We start from the raw sequence: 23,893 nt of genomic DNA on the forward strand, positions 1-23,893 counted from the left end.
CAAGTAGCCTCCGCCCTACCAGACGCTCATGGCCATACTCATCATATTCTAGCAAAGTCAACACTGTCTACCTTTCCACATCATTGTCTACCTCGTATAGTTTCCTGTACCTTATGTGAATGTTGAGTGGGAATTTCTTACAGGTTCTGAACTGTATACATTGAATCTTTTCAGACTTAAATTCTTTTGCAATGCTATCTGTGACACCAAAGTTTTCTCTAATGGTTGTTGCGATTCTCTAAGTCTGAGCAAATAATGAAATTTTTGAATGATAAAACATCACCAGTTAGAATCTTCTACAACTTGAGAAAGGTTGATTGTGTCAGTCATATTATACTATTGGAGAAACACTTTTTGTGGAAGGAGTGGTTCAGTCATAGCATAGCTTAGTTCATACTTCAGAAATGTGATTTAGAAAGTTACACTTCCGGTATAGGTTCAAGCCAATCAAAGAAGTATATTTCATAATCGGTCTTGTAAGAAATTATAATAGATGTCCCACTGGATTCAATCATCACACCATTGCCTTTCTTGCTCTGTGTTAATGATCAATCTTATTTCTGTAATAAGGTAGAGTTAGTCCTTAATACAGGTGGTAAACATCAGGGTATCAAGTCAGTCAAAAAAACATCAACAGGGAGAAGAGTGGATGATGATTCTGTTAAAGTTACTAACTGCTTTTGCACAAAACAGGTAGCTTGAAACTTGGCATAAACATGGCTCACCCAGGTTAAGGAATTCTGCTATCTTGAAAGCAAAATAAACCTTGACAGATGAAGCAAGGAGGGCATAAAAAGCAGACTACCACTGGCAATAAGGGCATTCCTAGCCAAGAGAAGTCTACTAGTATCAAACAGAGGTCTTACTTTGAGGAAAAAATTTCTGAGTAAGTACGTTTGGAACACAGGACTGTTTGGCAGTGAGACATGTAGTGTGGGAAAACAGAATGTGGTGCTACAGAAAAATGTTTAAAACTTGGTTGTCTGATGAGAATGAGTAGGTTCTCCGCAGGATCAGCGAAGAAAGGGACATTTGGAAAACACTGGCAAAAAGGAGGAACAGGATTATCAGATAATGAGTTACAATGCCAGTACCTCTAAGGTACTAGAAAGAGCTGTTCAGCGCAAAAACTGTTGGGGGAGACAGAGATTGGAATACGTCCAACAAATAATTGAGAACATAGGGAGCAAGTGCAATTCTAAGATGAAGCAGTTAACACAGGAGAGGAATACGTGATGGGCCGCATCAAACTAGTCAGAAGGCTGATGACTCAAAAAGAAAAAAGCAGGACGGTTTTGGGTCACAGGCTGAAGGTGTTGGTCCATGAGGTCAAATATTCTTTCTGTGTGGGCAGAGTAACCAACTACAATGAGGTGTCCTGAGTAAAGGCGTTTATGATCTTTAGAGGGTAGGAGGTCAGAGTGGTCGGGCTGAGAAGAGAGATAGACTCAGAAGAGAGGTCCTGGGATGGTCTTAAGGATTTGAGGAGGGACTGGAGTTCCTGAAGATTTGGAATGGGATCACTGTGGCGGGGTTTGTAGCTGTACGTATCTGACAGCTGGCTGAGTCACTCCACCAGGTAATCCCTGCAGTTCGTAACCACTATGGTGGAACCTTTTGTCAGCAGGTAGAATTGTGGAATCAGGATCAGTTTTTATGTGATGTATTGCAGTTCTTTCTGGGGATATTAGATTGGTTTCTATGTTGACAGATGGTGAAGTAAGGTTTGAGGTTACGAAATTCTGGGGGCAGTGGGGATGGATCACAGGTGGACAGAGGAGCGAATTGAGTCAGGAGGGGTTCAGTATAGGCATTATATGGAGTCTAATTGGTAGAATTGTTGGTGAAAAAGTGTTTCTATTGTAAGGCGGGGAGAGGGAGAGAAGATCTTTAACAAGCCCAGCATCACTGAATTTGGGAGTGGGACAAAAGTTAACACCAGTACACCTTTGTAAAGGAGTGATACTTGTTTGGGTCTGAGGTTTTTGAAGGAAAGGTTCATGACAATCTTTCGGGTTTGTTTAGGTTCTGGCTGACCACTGTGGTCGAGCAGTTCTAGGCGCTTCCATCCAGAACCGCACAACTGCTACAGTCACAGGTTCGAATCCTGCCTCAGGCATGGATGTGTGTGATGTTGTTAGGTTAGTTGGGTTTAAGTAGTTCTATGTTCTAGGAGACTGGTGATCTCCGATGTTAAGTCCCATAGTGCTCAGAGCCATTTGAACCATTTCTTTTAGGTTCTGATGGTGAGGTAGGTCTGTGAGGCAGAGTTTGTCTGCTGTGAGAGGATGCAGGGGAGATATGTTGGAGGCTCTTGTAGAGGTAGTGGATAATGATAGTCCAAGGTGGGAGTACTAGGTGAACAGGTTAGAGAGGTTTTTGCAGTGGCTTCTTGCATGCTGCTCTAGTTCCTAGGAGCTTTTGGACCTGATTTATATGGTATTGTAGGACTAGGCTGCAGAGGGCTACAGACTGATGGAATTTGAACAGCTACATGTCAATGTGGAAGGAGGGGTTGCAGCCGGAGATGGGTAAATTGACAGTTATGCCATTTGTAGTAGTAGTAGTAGTAGTAGTAGCTTTATTCATCCGTAGATCTCTGTTTACAAGGATAATGGACATGCCAAAGGCTTTACAAGATTAGATTACTTTAAAATAAGCTAATTCGTATACACATGTATTTACAGACTTCTAGTTAGAGATAATCATTAGATTTACTCCCAGTATACAATACATTTTTTACAAATAACTTATTAAATAATGTAGTGCCACACTGTTCACTCATATGGAGTCAGCCATAGTAGAATTCACAAAAGCTATACTTGATGCTCTTGATAAAGATGAGTGTGTCACAGGCATATTTTTGGATCTTTCTAAGGTGTTTGATATAGTCGCCCACAAGATTCTATCAAATAAATTAGAAGCATTAGGAATAAGAAGTGTAGCTTATGACTGGTTTTGATCATACCTAACAGATAGGGTACGAAGAATAGAGATAACACATACTTCAAATAGATCTAAACATTTAGTAAAACACTTATAAGAACCAAAATACATTAATATAGGGGTTCCGCAAGGTAGCATATTAGGAGCAATACTGTTCCTGATATACATCAATGACTTCCCCAGTATTGTTTCTCATGGTGAAAAAATTCTCTTCGCTGATGACATCAATATTACAGTCACTGAGAAAACAAGAGAACTCCTTGCCGTGAAAGCAAATGAAACTCTCAAGGAAGTTTATGATTGGTCAATAAGTAATAAAGTGACATTGAACATAAAGAAAACTAATGCCATGGATTTCAGTTTGAAGAGGAAAAATGACAATGTTAAATTAAATGTAGATGGCACCTCTATGGACTGCGTAACAAATGAAAAATTTCTAGGAATGAATATTGATTCTCAGTTGAAGTGGTGTGAACACACAAAGACGCTTGCAAACAGAATATCATCAGCATGTTATGCCCTCACAATCCTATCATCAGTGTGTAACATGCAGTGTCTTTTAGTTACATATTATTCATATGTACTCTCAATTCTTAGCTATGACATTCTTTTTTGAGGAACAAATGCACAAAATATGAACACAATTTTCAAACACCAGAAAAGAGCCTTAAGAATAATAACCAAAAATACTAGTCAAGCTCATTGTAAAGATCTGTTCAGAACACTGGGGATTTTAACTGCTTCATGTGAATACATTTACCAGTCAGTTGTACACATCAAAAATCGCACTGGTAATTAATGCACAAACAGCTCTGTCCATGACCATGCAACAAGAGAGAGACTCAGCTTACAAGAAAAAATAAACATAAAACTCAAAACAGCATTTTCTACCAAGGAATAACACTGTACAATAAATTAACAAAAGAGATTAAAGAAATTGGAAAAATACACTTATTTAAAAAGGCAGCTAAAAAGTACCTGTTATGCAATACATTTTATACATTGAAGGATTACTTAGCTAAAACAGAGTAGGGGTTTGATAAAAAATATTATACAAGTAAATAATAATAATAATAATTATTATTATTATTATAAAATATCCAGCATTCCACATAACACCTTCACTTTATGTTTCTTTTTCCTTCTCTCTTTCCTTTCTAGAAATACGTACCCCCAAGCTATGCATAGCACAATACTAACACCTCTTCCTCTTTCTGAGTTCAACATCCCACTCACTGAGGAGGGATGCTGACTCAGTTTTTCAGGATAGCGAATCGGAGGTTGCGGTACAGAAAATGGCCCAGATATCACCAGTAGGTGTGTGTTTGGTGTGTGTGTGTGTGTGTGTGTGTGTGTGTGTGTGTGTGTAGTGAGTGAAGTGTTATGAAACAGTGTGTGAATAGTGTGTGCAGTGACTAATAGTGAGATATGAGTGAACAATGTTGCATTACATTATTTAATAAGTTATTTATAAAAAAAGTATTGTATACCAGGAGTAAATCTAATGATTGTCTCTTACTAGAAGTCTGTAAATATATGTGTATACGAATTAGCTTCTTTTAAATTGATCTAAATTTGTAAATACTTTGACATGTCCTACATCCTTGTAAAAAGAGATCTACAGATGAATAAAGCTACTACTACTACTACTACTACTACTACTACCACCACCACCATCCAACTACGAAGGAGCACTGCTCTCATGACTCAGTACTACCCAGAACTGGAGAAACTGAATCACATTCTTCATCAGAGTTTGGATTACCTCTTATTCTGCCCTGAAATGACGAATTTTCTTGCCACTGTCCCCTCCATTCTTCCAGCAGCTCTGTTCCACCACCTGTGATGTTCACCTACTTTATTTCTTCATTGATAGTCCTTAGTGTCAATGTGCTGCGCTGTTCTACTGGGTGAAAAACGGTTGGTGCTAGTTCAACACTGATTACGGTAAATGATGTAGCGGACAGTTGTGTTTCACAGTTCTATACTTTCACTCTTCACAACCCCCCAATATTACACAGTTATATGGCCAGTAATTATTGGCAAATTTATAACCCCATTAATAGGTTGCAGGAAAATATCAGCATACTGCTACAATAGTTCACTGTTGAACCTCTATGAGCAGTAAAAACCTAACCACACAATTCACAGTTCTTGCAGAATAATATGGTAGGTACTGAACAGACTCTGTCATTGTTTTAACACATTGCCTAATTGTGTTACACTTATTCGACTGTTAAGTTGATGCATTGTTGTTGTTCTAACCAGCACAGATTCCTCATCTGAAAATTGGCCATGCACTGACTGTCTCTGAACCAAAAATTGGGCCTTTATATATCATCACAACAATGGGAACTGAAATTATACATTGTTTGATGTTTAATTTACAGAAATTACAATTGACACATAACTCATTAAATTAACTGAATACGTAAAAAAAATTGATCCTTTTTAACGGTTTCTTCTACCACAAGGGTTAAGCCAAATTATTTGTTTAAAGCGCAAAATTAACAGATATAGTTACCAAACAATACTTTTGACAAAACTGGTAATTACTTTGGAATTAAATGCTGGCTTTGGCAACATGCTTTCAAATATAGCCAAATAAATACCTAAAGAATGCCAGTTTTTCGTCTTCCAAATGTTTATAGTTAGTACAGAATTTATATTTGTTTGTAAGGCAACTATTTAATTTATGAAACAATTACTGTTGTCACCCTATAACAAAAGTATAACTAGTAATAGTCAAAATAAATTAGGAAATTGATGACATACACAAAACTAAGCACAGAATTAGATCTGGTGCTATATTCTATACAACTGAGGGCCAACCTTTCTCTTTTATGAAAATGCAGATTATACTTACATATGTGAATGGTAATAAGTTAAAAGTGAAAAAACAAATTTAAGGAGGCAGATGGCAAAACAAGAGAGGAAATAAAAAGATTCCAGCTTGCTTCGTCACATACCCACCATACCAACACAATATTCTTGCCCATCCCTGCTCCACCTGTATTCCCACCCCCTTGGCCCATGGTTCATATCCCTGCGACAGACATAGGTGCAAGACCTGTTACATACACCCATCATTAACACCGGCTCCAGTCCTGTCTCAGGCATGTCCTACTGCCATCGAAGGCAGAACCACTTGTGAAAGTAGCTGTGTGAACTACAAACCAAGTTGCAACCATCATGCTACTTTCTGCATGTGCATGATAACTAACAAGCTGTCTTTCCACATAAATGGCCACCACCAAACTGTGGCCAAGAGACTGCTGCATTACCTAGTCACTGAACATGCTACCCAATATGATGTTCTTCACTTTAATGATTGCTTGACAGCCTGCACATGACTCCCACTCTCCACTCCTCACACCATTATGACAACATTAAAAGTTCGATATTAAACCTTTTCGAAGTTCCTTGTTGCTATTATGGATTCTACAATTCCGTATGTATTGTCCCTTGACTGATATTTTACAGCATGTAATTAATTTTTATAAGAATGACATAATTAACACAGTTTAAAAAAATTTAAATCTACAATTAAAGGAAACAAAAATATCGTACTTGGTGTTTTAGATATAACCCGTAGGAATAATGTGAAATACATATGACAAGATGGATGTCACATATACTGCAGCTAGCATTACAAATGGAAACTTGTAAGCTTATTAAGACTGTTCTGTTCATATTTACAGGGCCCACAGAAGTTATCAACATATATCTTCTCTCACTTGCTGTGGCTGACCTGTTATGTGGCTTGCTGATTGTGCCATTATCTGTATATCCAGCTGTTGTACAGCAGTGGGTGTATGGAGACATTGTCTGCCGGCTTGTTGGCTATCTTGAGGTAACAGTGTAGGTTTAAGTTTTTATTATTCTGAATTGTTAGCACACACACTATTTAAGCATAGGAAAGTGGGCATTTGTACCTTTTTGTGTGTTAACTGTGTGGAAAATCTATATTTCACAAAGTAGAAAAATTTAGGAACAGAAACAAGTGTGAGTTCCTAGTTTACAAATCTAAAAGGTAGGGCAGAACCTCTTCTTTTGGCTTCTCAGTGTGGAGTTATTGTACTGCTCTAAGATAATCAGGAAGAAAGATCACATATAAATTCGCTAAAAAGACATGAAGTTGCTTTCATTACAAAACATTATATGTTGCTTAAAATGTAAAACACTATGACAAATATAAATAGTTTCTAATCAACTATGGTAGACACAATCACAATTCAAAACACAAAAATTATTTCCCTGAAGGCCCTTACAATTCTCTCTTTGGTCTAGTGCAAAGACTGTTACGAAATGACACAAGAAAGATAGAGAATAACAACAAATTATTAAACATGTTTAAAGATTACCTTATTATTCACTACTTCTCTAAAATTAGATGCTGTATTCATGAACAAAAAATGAAACTCTGTTCCAAGTAAAACATTCTTCTTATATAAAGTGAAAACATGTATAACTAAAAGTGACACCTTCTAAAGCGACTTTAGTACACAAAACTGCAATAAAAGATACAAATTATTTCAATATGGGCTCTGAATTTCTTGCGAGAGGACAACACACAGTTCTTCAGTCTATTACAAAGATATCAAACTAAATGCTCTCACACCTAATGTGATAAACAGAGAACATCATGCAAATTCAGAAGCTAATTTAAAGGTTATTTTATTAGCCACTCCTGCTATGTGGATATTTACATTCTGGGTTTTCAGATTCCCACTAGCAATATGAGTAATGACATTACACAAAAGAATACTTTATTATTACAGTGTGTAGTAACCATTTCCCTTTATTTGATACCAGTGTCTTCATATAACTGATAAATATGTAAAAAAAAGACAGAAAATTGTGCATAAAGTAGTATCAGTAATATGGATTGACACATGCCACTTCCTTCATGCAAAATACTAATTTGCCAGGGTTTTTAGTGTAATGGAGAAGGGCCAGTGACGTCTGTATTTAACATTAGTTACTACTCACCATATAGTGGAGATGCTGAGTCCCGATAGGAACAAGAAAAAGATTCACGATTCACACAATTATAGCTTTCGGCCATTAAGACCTTTGTCAGCAATAGACACACACACACGCACACACACAAACACAACTTGCGCACACATCTACTGTCTCAGACAATTGCTTCAACAGCTGGTTTCATTTGTCTGAGACAGTAGACATGTGTGCAAATTACGTTTGCGTGAGTGTGAGTGTGAGTGTGTGTGTGTGTGTGTGTGTGTGTGTGTGCGTGTCTATTACTGACAAAGGCCTTAATGGCCGAAAGCTATAATTGTGTGAATCATTTTGTTGTGCCTATCGGGACTCAGCATCTCCGCTATATGGTGAGTAGCAACTTTCCTTCCCCAATATTGTCCATCCTGGATTTTCCATTGTTTGATTTAACATTAGTTATTCATTGTTAACAATATTTAGTAGTTACTGTAGAAGCAATGTGTAATTGCTCTACAGGGTAATAGATATCATGACTTATTCCATATCTATTATGGGTCACTTCTGTGATGAGATCTACAAAATGTATTACATGAATTAATGAGTGTACAAGCACATAAGATATCTGTGCATTCACCATCATCATTTTGTGCAGTTTTCAGCCACTGGCTGGGTTTATTTGGCACAAAAGCCTCTCCCTTGTTTTCTTCTTTCTTTTGCTCAAATTCCTTCACTCCTTTCAGCCAGCTGTCTCTTGGACTTCCTCTTGGTCTGTTTGCCTTCCCTTTCATCTTGTGTGCCTCTCTATGTAGATTCTTCTTCTCCATTCTCTTAACATATCCATATCATTTAAGCCATAATTTCTCTATCCTGTCCTGTAATGGTTCACTAATTTGCTGATCCTCTTATTCCTTAACCTGTCCATCATTGTCACTCCAATACTATTTCTCAAGAATTCCATCTCTCTAGCTTGTATTTTGCTTTTCCCTCTGCCTTTCATTACCCAGGTCTCTAAGAAACAAGTCATGATCATGATATAGGATGTCCAATGCATAACCCTTTTGCTGTTTTGAGGGACATTCTTGCTCCATATTGTGATTCTAACACTGGGAATGATTCTGTTTGTCTCCATTGCTCATTTATTTCTCTAGTGTTTCTTCCATTCTCCTCTATTAAGCTTCCCAGGAACTCAGAACTCTCCATCCTCTTCAGTCATTCCTCACCAATTGTTATTCCTGTTCTGATTCTCTCCTTCTTATTTGTGATCATTGTTTCATACTTACTTATGCTAAATTTCATCTCATATCCTTGTACTATTTGTTTCTATATGTCCAAATGCTCCAGTACGTCTTCCTTGTTTCTCCAAATTATAAAACTGTCTGCCAACACCAGTTACTTGTGTCACTCTGCCTACTCCCTCATACATCACCACAGTGAAGAGCATCAGAGAAAGTGCACTTCTCTACCTCAAGGGATTCTTCTATTCCAGCCAGTCTGATCTCTGCCCTCCCACTTTCACACAGCTCACACCCCCACTGTACATTTCTCTTATCCTCCATAATAGTCTGCTTTCCTGCTCCAGTTTTCTCCAGGAACTCCTATACCTATATTATGTACACTGTCACAGTGGTGTTCCCATTATTGTCATATAGCAAAAATTAGATTTCCTGTGGGCCATCCTACACTGGAATCATATTGTTCTTCTCTCTCCTTCCTTTTATTTTTGTCTGAATTTATATTCCCAAAACTTTCTCAAAGATATTTGCACAGCAGCTCTCAATCTCTAATGACCTCAATGTCGGCAGAACACTAAACTCTAATCTTCCTTTTCACTGTAGCTCATCAATGTGATTTCCCAGTAGCTTCTGGACTCTTTCCTCTTACCTCTCTTGAAGATTGGGACTGTTATTCTCTTCTTCCAGTCTTCTGGATTCCTCCTCATTTTCTGTACAATTTTCAATGCTAATATCTAATTGCATTTCAAAGAAAAATCAATAATGTGCCTTGTCTCTGCACACACATTCACTTTCTTCTTTATCTAAACTGTACAAGATACAAAAAATGATAATTTGCATGTATATGCTACATTTTGCAGTAATTTAGTTATTGTTCAAGCAGTACAATAGGAAGTAGTGCACGCTTTTAGGTTTTTTCCCATCATAATTTCCATAGATCTTCAGTATCTGTTTTGAAATAAATGCATCAGCTACATCTACATCTTTACTCTACAAACCACTGTGAAGTTCATAGCCGAGGTTACCTCCCATTGTACTAGTTATTAGGGTTTCTCCTTCGAGAAGGGAAAGAATGATTGATTTAATGCCTCTGTGCGTGCTGTGATTAGTGTAATCTTATCCTCAAGATCACTATGTGAGCTATATAAAGGGGGTTGCTGTACACTTCTAGAGTCACCCTTTAAAGCTGGTCCATGAAATTTTGTTAGTAGATTTTCTCTGGATAGCTTATGTCTAACTTCAAGAGTCTGCCAGTTCAGTTTCTTCAGTATCTTTGTGACACTCTCCCATGGACCACACAAATCTGTGACCAGTGTGCTGCTCTTCTCTGTATATGTTCAATGTCCCCTGTTAGTCCTATCTGGTACAGGTCTCACATACTTGAGCAAATTCTAGAACTGGTTGCACAAGTGATCTGAAAGCAATCTCCTTTGTAAACCGATCACACTTCCCCTGTACTCTACCAATAAACTGAAGTCTACCACATGCTTTACCCATGACTAAGCCTATGCTATCATCTCATATCATATTCCTACAAAGTGTTACACTCAGTTATTTGTATGAGTTGGCTGATTCCAGCAGTGACTACTTGACATTCTAGTTAGATTTTTTTTTTTTTTTTCATTTTGTGAAGGGCACAGTTTTACATTTTTTAACATTTAAAGCAAGTTATCAATCTTTGCATCACCTCGAAATCTTATCAAGATCTGAATGAATATTTATGCAACTTCTTTCAGACAATACTTCATTATAGATAGCTGCATCATCTGCAAAAGTTGGAGGTTACTATTAATATTGCCTGCAAAGTCATTAATATACAAAATGAACAGCAAGGATCTCAACACACTTCCCTGGTGCATGCCTGAAGTTACTTCTACATTTGATAATGACTCTCCATCTGAAATAACAACCTATGTCCTTCCTACCAAAAGTCCTCAATCCCATCACAAATTTCACTTAATACCCCATATGACCGTACCTTTGACAATAAGCGTAGGTGTGGTACTGAGTCAAATGCTTTTCAGCAATCAATAAATATTGCATCTACCTGGTTGTCTTGATCCAAAGCTTTCAGTATGTCATATGAGTAAAGTGTGAGTTAGGTTTCAAATGACTGATGGTTTTGTAATCCATGCTGGTTCGCACTGAGGTGATCATTCTGTTCATGATACCTCATTATGTTTGAGCTCAGAATATGTTCTAAGATTTGACAGAAAATCAGTGTCAAGGATACTGGATGGTAGTTTTGTGAAGCACTTCTACTACCCTTCTTGTTATGGGTTTGACCTGTACTTTTTCCCACGAACTGTCGATGGTTTTTTGTTTGAGAGATCTGTTAAAGATTATAGAAGAGGGACTAACTTGGTGGCAAATTCAGTATAAAATCTGACAGGGATTCCGTCGGCTCCTGGCGCTTCATACAATTTTATCAGTTTCAGTTGTTTCACAACACCATTAACACTAATACTTATTTTGTTCATCTTTTCAGTGGTATGAGGATTAAATTGGGGCAATTCTCCTGGGTTTTCCTTTGTAAAGGAACATCTGAATATGGACAAGCATTTCAGCTTTTGTTTTGCTACCCTCAATTTTAGTTTTACACCTATTATGCAGTAATCTCTGTTTCTTTAGAAGTTCCTTTACATTGACTGTATATCATGGAGGTTCCTTCCCATTATGAACTGTTCTACTGGGTACGTATCTGTTTAGTGCATAGTAAACTTTTCTTTTAAACTTGAGCCATAGTTCCTGTACATGCTCCTCCCCTGTGCTGAAAGTTTCAAGTTCCTCATTGAGATATAACACAAATGAGTTTTTATTCAGTCTACTGAACATGTATATATCCTTCTGTTTAGTTGTCCTTTGTTCTTTGGTAATCATCGTTGTGACAACCGTGTCATGGTCACTGGTACCAGTTTTGACATGGACATCCTCAAAGAGGTGAGGTCTGTCTGTTGCCATTCGATCCAATATATTTCCATCATGAGTGGGGTCCAAACTACCTGTTCTAGGTATTTTTCAGAGAAGGTATATAATTACATTTCACAGGATGTCTTATCACATCCACCACTAACAAAACTGTAATTTTGCAATAGTTGGATGATTAAAGTCTCTATCAATGATTACAGTGTGATTGGGGACTTACATACAAGTAAACTGAAGTTTTCTCTAAAGTTTTCAGTTACATCAGGAGATGAGTCTGGTGTATGATATAAGGATCTAGTTATCATTTTATGGCCACTCCTGATACTGAGTGTATTTTAATGTTACAAATTTTCTCTCTCATCAGATGCATTATCAGGGTTGTTGACCATCATGTCATGTTCCAAGTTTTATCAAAACCTATTCCTCAAAACTTTTTACCTAATGATTTTTGTTCCTGTAGTTAAACTGTTGTAGGCATTAATTTTTATACTTAATTATTTTTTTTTTTCATGAGTGGTTTTTCCCTCCAAAACAAAAAGACCAGAATTCTCTTTCCATCTTTACCACGCATTGGGCCTCTTTCTTCTAATATGTTTATTATGCTAAAATTTTCTCAGAATTTATTTATGAAGCTAATTTTGCACCTGTCAGAAACAAACAAAGAACTGATGCCATGCTTTAAGATAAAACAGTATCAAGCCCTTAATCCACATACACTGAAGCACCAAAGAAATGGGTACATCTGCCTAACATCAGCTGGGGCCCCTGCGAGCACGCAAAAGTGCCACAACAAGATGTGACATGGACTCGACTAATGTCTGAAGTAGTGCTGGAGGGAACTGACACCATGACTCCTCCAGGGCTGTCCACAAATCTGTAAAAGTATAAGGGGGTGAAGATCTCTTCTCAACAGCACGTTGCAAGGCATCCCAGATATCCTCAATAATGTTCATGTCTGGGGAGTTTGGTGGCCATGTTCCTGGAGTCACTCTGTAGCAATTCTGGACATGTGGGGTGTCGTAGTGTCCTGCTCGAATTGCCCAAGTCCATCGGAATGCACAGTGGGCACTAATCGATGCAGGTGACGAGACAGGACGCTTACATACATGTCACCTGTCAGAGTCGTATCTAGTCATATCAGGTGTCCCATATCAGTCCAACTGCACATGCCTCACACCACTAGAGAGCCTCCACCAGCTTGAACAGTTCCCTGCTCACATGCAGGGTCTGTGGATTCCTGAGGTTGTCTGCACGCCTGTACACATCCATTCACTTGATACAATTTGAAACGAGGCTTGTCCGACCATGCAACATGTTTCTAATCATCAACAGTCCAATGTCAATGTTGACGGGCCCAGGTGAGGCATAAAGCTTTGTGTCATGCAGTCATCAAGGATACACAAGTGGGCCTTCGGCTCAAAAAGCTCATATCGATTATGTTTCATTGAATGGTTTGCACACTGACACTTGGTGGCCTACCATTGAAATCTACAGCAATTTGTGCAAGGGTTGCACTTCTGTCACATTGAATGATTCTTTTCAGTTGTCATTGGTCCCGTTCTTGCAGGATCTTTTTCGGGACACAGGGGTGTTGGAGATTTGATGTTTTAGTGGATTCCAGATATTCACTGTACACTTGTGAAATAGTCATATGGGAAAATCCCCAATTCATGGATACCTCGGAGATGTTGTGTCCCGTTGCTCATGCACCAAGTATAACACTATGTTCAAACTCACTTAAATCTTGATTGTAGCATCAGTAACCATTCTATCAAATGTGCCAGACACTTGTTGTATTATATAGACATTGCTGACCACAGTGCTGTATTCTGCCTGTTTACATTTCTCTGTATTTGAATACACATGCCTATACCAGTTTCTTTGGTGCTTCAGTGTAATTCATTCATATTTGAAAACACCTACCGAAGTAACTGCCTTCATAGTGATTACTCCATCTGATTAAGTACATAAAGGCATTCAGGTACATTACTTCAAAGTTGACTGAAGTGACAGTATGCATATGAACAGTGCATCCTGCATTACATTTCAGTGATAGATTGTTATGTTAACATGTTATATTGTCATACGAGAAAAATAAAGGAAATTGAAACATAATATCATTAAGCTAAAAGACACAAATAAGAAATATCTGACTAATTCCCTATCTAGTTTTTGCTGTTTGTGTGTCCAATTGTTTCTGTTTCAGCAGTTCATAAATCAATGCTCCACTTTGTATCTCACAGTGTGTCTTCTGCTTAACATATTGTATAAACATATTAACGATTCCAACTATTCCTAGTGATCTTTAGAAAACATTTAAACCAATTCACCAGAATTTCAGTACAACTACATCCACTGGTTTACAAGAGATTAGAGACAAGCTGCTCAAAGATTTATTTATTTTAAGTTATAACTTGTATTATTACATGCATGGACAATGTCAGGATGTTTACATAGATGTTATTTGTACACAAAGTTATACATTCTGTATTACATGCATAGGTATAGTTCTTTACTACATTTAAGAAAGTTTACCATTACATTTCATGTCAGTACCATCTTATATACACATTTCAGTAGAAGCCATGCTTTATGCTTCTTTTTAACCCTTAACTTATATCATACGATTTTGTAACATAACTAGTATCATGGTGTTTGTCAGACTCCAGTAGTTTACTACTGAATTATACAATATTGTCTTAACTTATTACTTGTTTATTGATCTGAACTAGTTATAACACATATTGTCAGTCATATGAAAGTGAAACACAGCAAAACATTGATAATCAAGAAGAAAATCCAGAAAATATGCATCTGATGTTCCGAAAAAGGTGGACCGTCCTATGTTTCTCAAACATCTAGAAATAAAACTTTTAATTATTATTTCTGTGATTTGCCTGTCTTCATAAACAATGAAGCAACAGAAACAAAGTTTCTGGAGAATTTTGAGGATAAATTCACATTTTGCTGTTAAGTTTTACATTTTTTACAGGTCGTAATGCAGGCATTATATAAATACAGCTTCCTGGTTTCTATCATAGACACTATTGTTAATGCATATTTCACCAATTTTCTTGGCAGATTCATCAGAAATCTACATCGACCATGGAAAGGCATAAATATTTCATCAATACAATTAGTACAGCCAGGAGAGTAACACAGCCAACAGTTCACAATAAATCTGGTTAACAATGTGGCTGTCAATTTTTTTTTTCCTTTCATTCCTGTCACCTGGGTTCTCAAATTGAAGAAGTATCAATATGAACAAAAACCTTTTCTTACAGTACTGTGAAAAACGTCATGTCTGCTTCCCCCCATAGAGAAAAGTTTATCTGTGTATTCATTGCCAGATTTGGAGATTGCTGTGAAGCCTGCAAAAGCTTTCAGTTCACAAACATCAAATATCATGTACAAAAGATATGATAGTACTTTTCTTTTACTGGTTTTATTGTTTAACCAATGTAGAATCTTATCTAAAATGTCTTGTATAAAACATAGACCCCGTACTTGTTCAACATCTGGATTCTTTGTGAAGGTATTAGCCCTGAGTTGTAGGATAGGAATCTGCAACATAATGTTAATTTGTCTTGTACTGACATTAGCTGGTGCTTGTGTTCATCTCCATGTGAAGCAGTTTCCCATACCACGTTTCCCACACCACAAAAGTAGAAATTACAGCAATGTTACTGTTTTCTACTTAGACAATCTTCACTGTTTGTATATCCTAGGTTCCATCATCTTCTTCATCATCATCCATTTCCTGTTTTGATTTCTTATAATCACTTTCTATCACATATCATCCATTTCAAAGTTTGGTTCATTTACTTTCAGAACTCATTGAGAATAACCAGTCTGTTCCAGCTGTTTTGAATGGTGAGATGGACCTGCTAGAGACTCCATATTGTGGAAATCAATTTCAAGACTGTGTCAATAACAACCATAATATATTAAACTACAATTGTCACAATAAATGCGAAATACGGATATAAACATGTATGACAAAAAATAATCATGTGGCTCATACAGTACTTCTGCCAGATGCCTTGGTGACTTTACTGTGGATTTACTGAAGGTCAAATAGTGTGAATGCCTCCCCATATTCATAGCAAGAAGCCAGCACTCCAGCTCAAAGGCACACTGAGGTGAAAGGTGATATGCTCCTGGAAAGTAAAGGGATGACCACCAGGATGTTCGACAGCTGTCTGACAGACATATGATAGCAGTTAAGTGTTTAAGTTTATGCCAGACAATGATTTTGATTCATTTGGCAGTGAATTACAAAGTACTGTCATCTCAAGATATGGGCTATTTGCTGCCAATATCATTCTTCAGCTGAACATAAGGAAGTCTGTTCTGAATTGTATTATAATTATGATTTTGCATATTCCTTTCTGTAACTTTAAGAGTCTTCTTTCACTAACATTATTGTTTCTATCGTATAGACAGCATCAGTAGTCCTGGCCCATGTAGTGAAGAGCTGTTGAACTCATTTGCGTTGTGGTGTGCAACAGGTCGAGCTACTGGATGGTCAAGTTTAATTCTCCACTGTTCAGCAGTGACCATTCATTGAAGTAGACTGTTTGTTACTTGTCTTGCCTCCTAGAATGCTGTACAGTAATTGCACCATAGCTGATATATAACTCTGGTGCTTTCAGACACAGCTCTACCCTTTATTGGGTAGGAAATGCATGTGACTTGACTCCAATAGGAGTTGGTGGATGAGCTGACCACAAGAAAATGACCCATGGATCGCAGGATTGGGAGTACACTTGGAATAGGGATGGACAAGAATATTCTGTAGGTATGGTGGATGATGAGATTCTAGTTTGGGGAATGTGGTTAGAATTTGGGGTAGGATATTCCTCATATCAGAATAAGACGAGAGGTAGGTAGTCAAAGCCCTGGTGGAGAATGTGGTTGAGCATTTGAAGGTCAGGATGAGATTGAATAATTGGAGGAGTACTGGTTGGTGGCTGGTCAACAGGTTTACTGGTGTAAGAGGAGCAAATGGCATGGGAGATTTGTTTATGGTTAAGGTACTGTCTGTCAGTAAGGCTCTGGTGATATTATCAGTATATTTAAACAACTACTGCTTTCCATTGGAGATGCAGCATCCAAAGATGGCAAGGCTGTCAGAAAGAGACAGGTGACAGCTGCCAGAATGGGAGTACTGTTGGTGTTTGGTGTGCATGATCTTGACAGTTGTTTTTATGACCATTTGAGAGGTGGAGATCGACATCTAGGAAGATGACTGAAGGAAGGATCAAATGAAGTCTATTTGAGGACAGGTGTTGAGACTGTGGAGGAAAGAGAGAAGGTTGTCCTTGCTGTGGGTACAGATCATGAAAATGCCGTCCGAAAACAAGAGGCTTTAAGTGTTGACTGAAGAGCAAGGATTCCTCTAGATGGCCCATAAATAAGTTGGCATACAATGCAAGTACTCATGGCAGTACCACAGATTTGTATGTAGATTTGGTATTTGAAAGTGAAATAATTGGGGGTCAGGAAGATAAGGAAAGAGTGGTATGTCTGTTAACAGGGAATGTTGGGAAAGATGGTGGCCATGGGCTTGTGGGTGTTGGTGTACAAAGATGTTGCATCCACAGCAACTAACAATGAGTTTGGTGTAATGGGACAGGAGCCATAGAGAGCCAATGACGGTAATGAGCAGTCTTGAATGTAGATTTATTTGTGGAGTTTGGGGAGTAGCTAAAAGGTAGAAGAGCTGGAGATTGTTGGTGTGAGATGATTTAAGTGTCAGGTTTTGGGATGGACCTAAGGCCATTAGGAGCTGCTTGAGGTCATGTTGGACTTCTGGGATGGTATCGTGGTTGTGTGGTTTGTATGCAAAGATGTCAGAAAGTTGGTGGAGACACTCAGTCACATAGAATTATGAGGGGTAACTGGATAGAATGGGAGAAAGATCTTAGTTGGAAAGAGGTTGTAACTGTTTTAAATAAGGTTCTATGTGATGTTTTGGTTGGCTGTTGTAAATATTTGCCTACTACTGGCACTATTGACTCCTGCTGCTTTTAAATTTTGTTGGCAATGTGTGCACACAACGAGATATATACATTATAAACAATTAAAAGGCTAATGGACATTATAACAAGACAGCTTCTAACCCCTGACTCTGGTATATGTGTGGAATATCATTAGTGATTATAAATGGCAGTTTTTTGGGGAGAGAGGAAGGGGCTGCTTAGCTGCCTGTAGACAGAATGCGGGCACTGTGTGAGCAGTAGTGGCTGAGATAAATGCCCGTACTGGATGAGTGGCTAGTTGACTGCACTGAGTACACACTGAAAAGAGAATCAAATGGAAAGGGACAGCATCTTCAGGGGTCTAATCAGCCATTAAACGATATGTAACGATTTAATCAGTCTGCTACACCACTCTCTTCCAAAGTCAGATGGGTGCTTTTTGTCAGCACACACTTTCCTATAGGTTCCTGGCAGTTTGTGGGCACTCTAGTCATCCAGGTATTGACTTTACATGACTGATCATGCCAGAGTGGAAACACAGGTATATACTGACTCAAAATAACTTCACTGTGAAGCAAAGCCTTAATTGCTAGTCCTTCCAAACTCATTTCCAGATAAAAACTCTATAACAACCATGCAATCTGGCTGATTCACATGAGCTGTTATGGAAGAAGGGGTTTGACAGTGATGCAGTCTAGTGCTGCAGACTTATTCATTCCAAGACTAATAAAACAGTACAGACTTGCAGAGAAGTTACATGCTGTTAGCACAAGGGTGACCATTTTTGTGCCCATAATGTAAAAATATTATTTTCCTTAAACATATAAAATACTTTTGGAATAATAGTCCCCCATGATTATTATAAGATGATGCATGAAAAATGCTCTAGATATGAGTTAATTCTTGTGCAGAATGTTTCGAAGAGAATCAGACACTTACACAGAATTTTAGCATTACTGTTATCTCTTTGGCACCTTTGGTTGTAGATTGTAAATGCTGCAGCTTAATATAACATAATGGTAGCTTTCCTCTTAACAAAGATCCTGCTCATTATAATAGAATGTATTTATAATTTATGCATAATAACATATATATTTTATTTCATGTACCGCATTCAATGAAATTTTTTTGCAGCTCATTTCTCACATGATAGATGGTGTGTGTGTGTGTGTGTGTGTGTGTGTGTGTGTGTGTGTGTGTGTGTGTGTTTGTTTGTTTGTATGTTTGTTTCTGAAAAACTGTATTGCACTAATACATTTATTTCTCTTGCAAGGTAACATTGTGGAGTGTGAGCGTGTTCACCTTCATGTGGATCAGCGTTGACCGTTACCTGGCTGTGAGAAAACCTCTTCGGTATGAAACAGTGCAGACAAAAACACGCTGTCGTTGCTGGATGGTCTTCACTTGGGTATCAGCCGCTATGCTGTGTTGTCCGCCATTGCTTGGTGTCAACAAACCAACATTTGATAAGGATGCTTACATATGTGTGCTTGACTGGAGTAATATGGCAGCTTATTCTGTTACAGTTGCCATTCTGGTACTTGGCCCCAGTCTCATAACTATCATTTACACATATTCTTACATATTCTCCACCATGCGTAAATTACGTAGTGGTGTTCCCATCCATGATAAAGAGTATGCAAGTGCACTATCTGAGAATCTTGCTAACCCAAGCCACATTGTGTCATTTGTGCTTGTGATAGTATTCTGGTTATCATGGGCACCGTATGCAGGAATTAAATTGTATGAACATTTTACAGGAAACAGGATTCAGATACCATATTTACATTTTGGAATTGTTTGGCTTGGAATACTTAATTCTTTTTGGAAATCTCTTATACTAGTGGCACTAAGTCCCCAGTTCCGACTAGCAGCACGTCTTCTTTGTGTGACAGTATGCTGTCGTTACAAAGGGCGGCTGCAAGGAGACCTGATGGGCATAGATCTAGATGAATGACACAGCCAATTGTACTTCTAAAACAGGGACTTTTATTTCATGCCCTACATAGTGCGACTGTGACATAAACACATCTTTCTATACCAGTTTACATTATTAAGTATTATTCACCATTGGTCATAATGTTAATATTTAATCTGCTACAAAACTACAAGAAGTGACAAGCAGCTGAGTAACCACTTGAGACTGTATGACATGTATTAAAACGAGCTATCTCAGAATTAGTTTGAATAAAGCAGTATGACCAGTGTTCTGTGGCAGTGTATAGAAGAATTCGTGACTTCTGATATGTGCTTCAGGTAATTCATCCAGTGTAGCATTTTATTAATGGCAAATGTTAAATTAAAGACTTCGGGATGAGCTTTAAAATACCTATGACTGAACCTAAAAGAACTGTTCATTTATTCTGTGTGTAGTGCATCTAGTGAAGAAGAAAACTTGAGCATTGCTTGTTACAGTATGAGGTATCAAAGCTAATGTTCTGAGTAAAGTGAATAGTGCCCTTAGATTGCTGATGTGATGTCATTGTACAAAATATTTTGTGTATAGCTAAAATAATGTACTTTTGGAAAAGCTTACTCCAAGAACAATTCAATTCCTACTTATGACATTACTGTGTTTATTGTTGTCCTAACTAACTAGTTAAAATGTTTCATAATATGCAGCTGTACATAAAAAATGGATGTTCCTATTTTCTAATATTTAGAGCTGAATGGATATTTATGTGTACTAAAAGTGTTTCATTTATGTCAGATGAAGTTTGTTATAATGTTATTCTGTCTTTTATCGACTAATATGTAAAGTGTTTCACTGTACATTCTTTATCTAGGGCTTTGGCTCATTATTTAATTATTGATAAGGATAATGAATGTTAAACTCAAAATAGAAGGCCACAGACAGGGTTTCACTATTGTTAATTAAATTTTAATACAGCTGAGTGTAGTAAGCGAAATGTTAAGCGAAGTTGATGTGCCACAATACAACTGTTGTGTCATATTTAGTTGAGGTAACTGTATAAAGCCAAGAGCTCAGATTTTTCATTTTACTTTGAAAATATTATGGCCATTGATTATTAAATTCATGCAAGGATATCTTAAAACAAATTTATTGACAGTGCATGTAGTCCATTATTTTAGAACAGTTAATGCTTTTTTTTAACATCAATCCATTACAGCATTCACATCAGAGTCATCTTACAATGTAAATTAATTTGTTACTTTCCTATAGCAATGAACTAAGCCACAAATTTAAACGAGGAACACTGTGCTCATATTAAAGAACCTCATGCTTCTACTCTTTTGATTAGTGTGAAGCTATATAAAAACCCATGCTTAGTATCAACTTTCCTCTGTTCTCAATCAAAATAAAGGTGAGTTCTACACATAAACATTTACCTGTAACATATATAAACTGCATGAATTACTGACATTTTGCAAATGCAAAATCTGTATGGCTGACAATATATGTGATGTGAAAGTGAATTGTAGTGTAGAATGATGATAAATACACCTATTTATGGAAGAAGATATATAAATACATTTATATTCTTGGAATAAGAGAAATGTATTGTATTTAGTATAGATTACAGGTAATTTTTGTAACTAAAGTTGAATAACCATTTTTATGTGTGAAATGAAAATATATTATTTGCAAAAAGTTTTAGTGAATTTTAGAAAAAGAATCACTGTAATGCACCTGAAAAAACACACTTGCAAAGAACACCCAAATCAAGGAATTTATACTGTGTAACAGGCAAAGAAACAGGTAACACGCCTGTTCAATATGCCGAAAACAACTTGGGCAGTTGACATGTCTCGTTTTACGCTGTCAGTCAGATTTTTTTCACACAGGTAATTTCAGTTCAAATGGTCAGTAAAGCAGTCTAGTCCACAAACACAGACTTTTTGAATTCACCTAAAATGTATGAGTCAGAATTCAATGAGGAAAAATTAAAAATACATAACTATAACAGAAAGTTTATGAATATCATATATTGGGGAAAACATTTAATTATTTACATAAATGCTACTGTCCATGACATTTGGCACAACAGTTATGAAGACAACTCATTTATCACTAAGCCCCAATATGTGTAATGAATAATGTCATGAGAAGCACACTATAAATTTTACAAAAATTACACAGAAAAAAATTAACTTTCAAACAATTCACAATTTTTAAATTTTATGCTGTTCTGCAAATCAGGATGAATTCAAGCTTTCTGACCATTATAACTGGCAACTGTACAGACATCTTATGCACTAATTTTTATGATTAATTAATTTTGCATGTATAGAAATAAGGTTTATAGTGACTGTACTGGTACATTTTTGGGAGTACAAGAGATATCTGTGAATTACTAATTAGTTTCCTTATGTCACACATTTTATTTCTGTATTTGTTTCTTACTTGGTGATGTCACTTACCTGTCTCATGTTACTGCCTTTCATATGAAATAAAATGTGATTAACACAGTGTTCTTTTTTTTATATATTAATGCTATGGAGAATTCTATGTTTGTTACAAGATAGAGAGCATGTTTTAGAGCCGTCGAGGCCGTGTGTTTCCATTAAGGCCTATACAATATTACTATCTTAATATTACACTGTGCAGATGTAATCAGTCCAGCAGAGTGAAGTTTGCCTAAAATTAATATTAATTCTTTCAATGATACTGGCAGCTGTAATATTAATCTCCATCACTTCCTTGCAATACTACATAATATATTCATTGTAGAAAATTCACCTTCCTGTTATATAGCAACTCAGAATCATAACTGCAAGCATCACAGTGGCATTGTACAAAGTATCTGAGTATGATTTTGTAGTTTTTGGTGTGTGTACTGATGACAGAAAAGATCTAAAATTTAATCTAAAGATGTGGACTAATATTCTCTAACGAAAAACTTTTTAGCAATCTTATTGCTTTGTAGCAAATATGTGGATAAATGTATTCCAAAATATCTTAGTAGGCCGATTTTGTAACAAATATTGTCCTTATTTTGTCACAGTTGGTCACTTGTATATTTATTATGATTTGTCATAAGTTGTGCAAGAGAGCTACATACAAATAGAAATATATTCACAAATTCCAAAATGACCCATGGCTCTATGAAGAAGACTGCTGCAGCAACTTACTTATATATATATATAAAAACTGAAAATTGTTGCTTCTAAAGTTATCATTTAAAGCAAATATAACAACAGGAACAGTACTATGAACACCACAATCAACTTTATGCCAAAAAACACACTACTCAAGAATATCCACACAGTAAGGATCTGAATTTGTTCTGTTTGTTTCAAATAATATACCAAAGTAACAGAAAAGTGGATAAACATTATTCGTACACTGAAGACCTTCTGTGCACTTTTTTATATGCCTGTAAGCTACAACATTCTCAATTAGCAAAAGTTTGCATGTAAGCAATATATCTATATAGATAACCACCAACTGTTACAGATAACAGTACTTTGGCACAGAAACGACAGCATCAAGGCTATCTCGACTTCAGTTGAATGGAACAGATTATGTTCATAGCTGCCATTTTTTCAGCAACTGTGTTACATACTTTTTTCAAAATAAAATTATGTTGTCACCTGCACAATTGGAATATTTGATTGTACTTGACCAGTTTTGACAGATTAATGTGTCATCTTTGAATGTTGAATATTGGCTTATTGTGAATGTGGCACACACACACACACAGATATATATATATATATATATATATATATATATATATAACAAATATTGTCCTTATTTCGTCACAGTTGGTCACATATATTTATATATATATAATAGGGGGAAACATTCCATGTGGGAAAAATATATCTAAAAACACAGATGATGTGACTTACCGAACAAAAGTGCTGGCAGGTCGATAG

General features: G+C 36.8%; 1 protein-coding gene across 1 annotated transcript in view; it reads left to right on the plus strand.

The window, feature by feature from the left end:
- Positions 1–22,372, plus strand: part of LOC126481930 (G-protein coupled receptor 52-like) — a 367,966-nt gene extending 345,594 nt beyond the window's left edge. The window contains exons 2-3 of the mRNA XM_050105889.1: positions 6,648–6,799; positions 19,323–22,372. Of these exons, the coding sequence (XP_049961846.1) occupies positions 6,648–6,799; positions 19,323–20,006 (836 nt within the window). The 3' untranslated portion in view covers positions 20,007–22,372. The remainder of the gene's footprint in view (positions 1–6,647; positions 6,800–19,322) is intronic.
- The last annotated feature ends 1,521 nt before the right edge of the window (positions 22,373–23,893 follow it).

Source organism: Schistocerca serialis, chromosome 5 (genome assembly GCF_023864345.2).
Source record: "Schistocerca serialis cubense isolate TAMUIC-IGC-003099 chromosome 5, iqSchSeri2.2, whole genome shotgun sequence".
In the NCBI taxonomy this organism is placed as follows: Eukaryota; Metazoa; Arthropoda; class Insecta; order Orthoptera; family Acrididae; genus Schistocerca; species Schistocerca serialis.